Source organism: Galendromus occidentalis, unplaced genomic scaffold, assembly GCF_000255335.2.
Source record: "Galendromus occidentalis unplaced genomic scaffold, Mocc_1.1 scf7180000076867, whole genome shotgun sequence".
Classification (NCBI taxonomy): domain Eukaryota; kingdom Metazoa; phylum Arthropoda; class Arachnida; order Mesostigmata; family Phytoseiidae; genus Galendromus; species Galendromus occidentalis.
Window position 1 is genome coordinate 1 of NW_003804856.1, and position 2,695 is coordinate 2,695.

The 2,695-nt window shown below is 49.1% G+C and overlaps 1 protein-coding gene across 1 annotated transcript; it reads right to left on the reverse strand.

Annotated features, from left to right (window-relative positions):
* Window positions 1-482: 482 nt before the first annotated feature.
* Window positions 483-1,568, reverse strand: LOC100906255 (cAMP-dependent protein kinase catalytic subunit-like). Its single transcript, XM_003740213.1, has one exon. It carries the CDS (start codon window positions 1,566-1,568, stop codon window positions 483-485), a length of 1,086 nt encoding a protein of 361 aa, XP_003740261.1.
* Between the last annotated feature and the right edge of the window lie 1,127 nt (window positions 1,569-2,695).

A 2,695-nucleotide genomic window follows, 5' to 3' on the forward strand; every position in this document is an offset into this window, starting at 1 on the left:
CTCATGACATTTCGCTGCTCGCTTCCAACTCCGGATCTTCTTGAATAAGGTCAAGTTTTCAGGAACTCAGCTCTCTTCGAGAGAAATCCAAAATCCTGAGAAGGACGACAATGCTCCTAAATATTCAGGGACCCTGGGAAGCATCGTCTCTGCATGAGGCTCTCCCTGACCGCTATAAGTCTGAGGGCCGTTACGAATACCTTTAGGATACATTTGATCCAGTGAATATTCGAAGCTCGTCGCGGAGCCAAGATGCCTTGGGGCCAAGCCGGTTGTGAAATAAGCTCCGTTCGCGTGGAGCTCCCCATTTCTTGTTTATTCAGACCGTACTGCCGTGCGTCTCCGATTATGTGGGCCCTCAACAATTTTTGTCTCACTGTGCGGCCGTATACACCGTCAAATCGAAGCATATTGTCCAGGTAGTCTCTAGTGCCGTTTCGGGTGTGCGAGACGGAATCTCCCCCGTGATAATTTAGATTCGATCATGATGAGTCGTCTGGAACCCTGGCGGGCTTGCTCACGCTAGAATCGCTGCCTGGCACCAGCTCGGGGAACTTTTTGGAAAAAATCGCGCCCTCCCCCAAGTTGACCTGATTAATCTCAGGCGGCAATTTCTCCAACATCGGAATATTCTTGTGGTAGAGCTGCCGGAAATCCACGTCACGGTACCATGGATGCTCTTTGATGTTTTTCGCGCCGCCCAACGTCACGCCGAGTCGCTCGGTTACTTTTTCGTGGAACAGTCCGCGGAGGAAATCGCTCAAACTTGAGTCGGAAGGTGTCGCCTCTGCCCCTTCGAAGCCTCCGGTTAGGGGCAAGAGGTCTCGGATAACCATTCCGAACATCCACCAGTCAGAGCAGAGCGATGAAACCAACAGGGCTTTAATTTGCTCTGGCGCGATCACACCTCTCTTCCCCGTCAGTCTGAACATCTGATTAGGATCGTCTTCTCGGATCGCCATGGCTATACCGAAATCACAGAGTTTCACGTATCCATCCTCGAACAGGACAATGTTGCTACATTTCAAATCTCTGTGCGCTACGCGGCACTCGTGCATGTACTCTAGGGCTAAGACAACTTGAGCTGAAATGAGCTTCACGGGCTGTTCGGACCTCGAATCTCGTATGCACGTAATGTGCCGTGATAGAGCTCCCCGCGGCGCGAGCTCGAGGGCGATGTAGATAATCTTGTCGTCTCGGAAAGCAAAAAATACTTCCACTATGAACGGCGACTCAAGAGAGTAGATGATCCTTTTCTCTTCGAGAGCGTTCTCATACGTCGATTGCTTTAGCGCACATACTTGGCCATCTTTGTATCGGGACAGATAAACTGTCCCGTAACATCCTGAACCCAGCTGCATACTGAACTCGAAATCACTCAAAGCTGCTTCGGGACACTCGTCGGCGTCATACTTCTGTTTGAAAAAGTGCTGAGCTGATTCGAGATGAAGCCCATAAGCGGCTGGCCCATGCTTATCGGCTGTCGATCCGATGTTGTCCGTCAAATTGCCTATGACTTCCTCAGTTCTTGGCCGTTTACGCGGCGGATTATCAGACGGCTCGCCCATCGTTATCTAGTGGAAGCAGATATCTAAATTCTGTGCTATGCTCAACAGGGAAACTGAGAGCAAGATACAGGGTCGATCCCGGTTCGAGAGAGAGACTGAGAAGCCTAGGAGAGGCTCCTCACTCAAGATCGAGTTTTCGAGGTCAAAGAACATCGGGACACCGACTGACTCCTCGTGACTCGTGACATCGGAATCGCTTCCGAAACCTCAGCCCTCCGTTGACCAGATGATGCGGCGTCGCGTCGTCGGGGCACTGACTCCTTCCATCTCCGATCGACTCACTTCTCTCCGTTCAAACGGGGACTGCCGTAAAATAATTCACGATAAATAAATGACAAAATAACGAGGATTTATTCATCGATAATAAATCAGCATCTCCGTTCCTCTCACATCTCACGTCGGTCGTCTTTAGATCCACGGTGACATCGACGCGTGGTGATTCTTCCCAAACACGTAAGTTTTCGGTGCATCGACACTTTAGGAAAAGGACCGATTCGTGATTTCCCGAATTTGACTCTGTATGAGTCTTTCATCAACAAATATGTCGATTCCTTTCTGTTCCACATTAAATGAATTCAATACAATATTCTCCTTCAAGGCTGGAAGAAAATAATCTCGGCGGACATCTTTCTCCCATTCGAGAGCTCGCGAGAATCGTATTAGCAAGTGCTCTTTGAGCGCCCGGAAAAAATATTCTACATGACTAAGCCTCGAAAGCTCTGACTTCAACACGAGATACCGGTGAGAGAGAGAGGCTTCATGAAATGAGGAGCGTGATCGGATCTTTTGAATGATCGACTCGCTCCATCGAAATCATCAGAACATCCATTCGGTGATTCCTAGTTTGCTCCATGCGGAAAATCATTCAAGTTTCACTCAATCGATACGTAGGTCATCGAGACCGAACAAGTTTTCTATCGAGGACAACATGAAGCGAAGAACGCGTCGTACGATAATCACAGGTCGTGTATCTGATGCTCATCAGTCTGCCTCGGATTTTTCGTGCCACCAATACCTACCTCCGCTATCGCGGGGAAGAGTTCACAAAAGGTCGGATCCGCTAGGTTGAATTCGAGGTCTTTTCTCAGCGAGTTGCCTTCTTTTCTCTTGTCAGTTGATTCGATTGA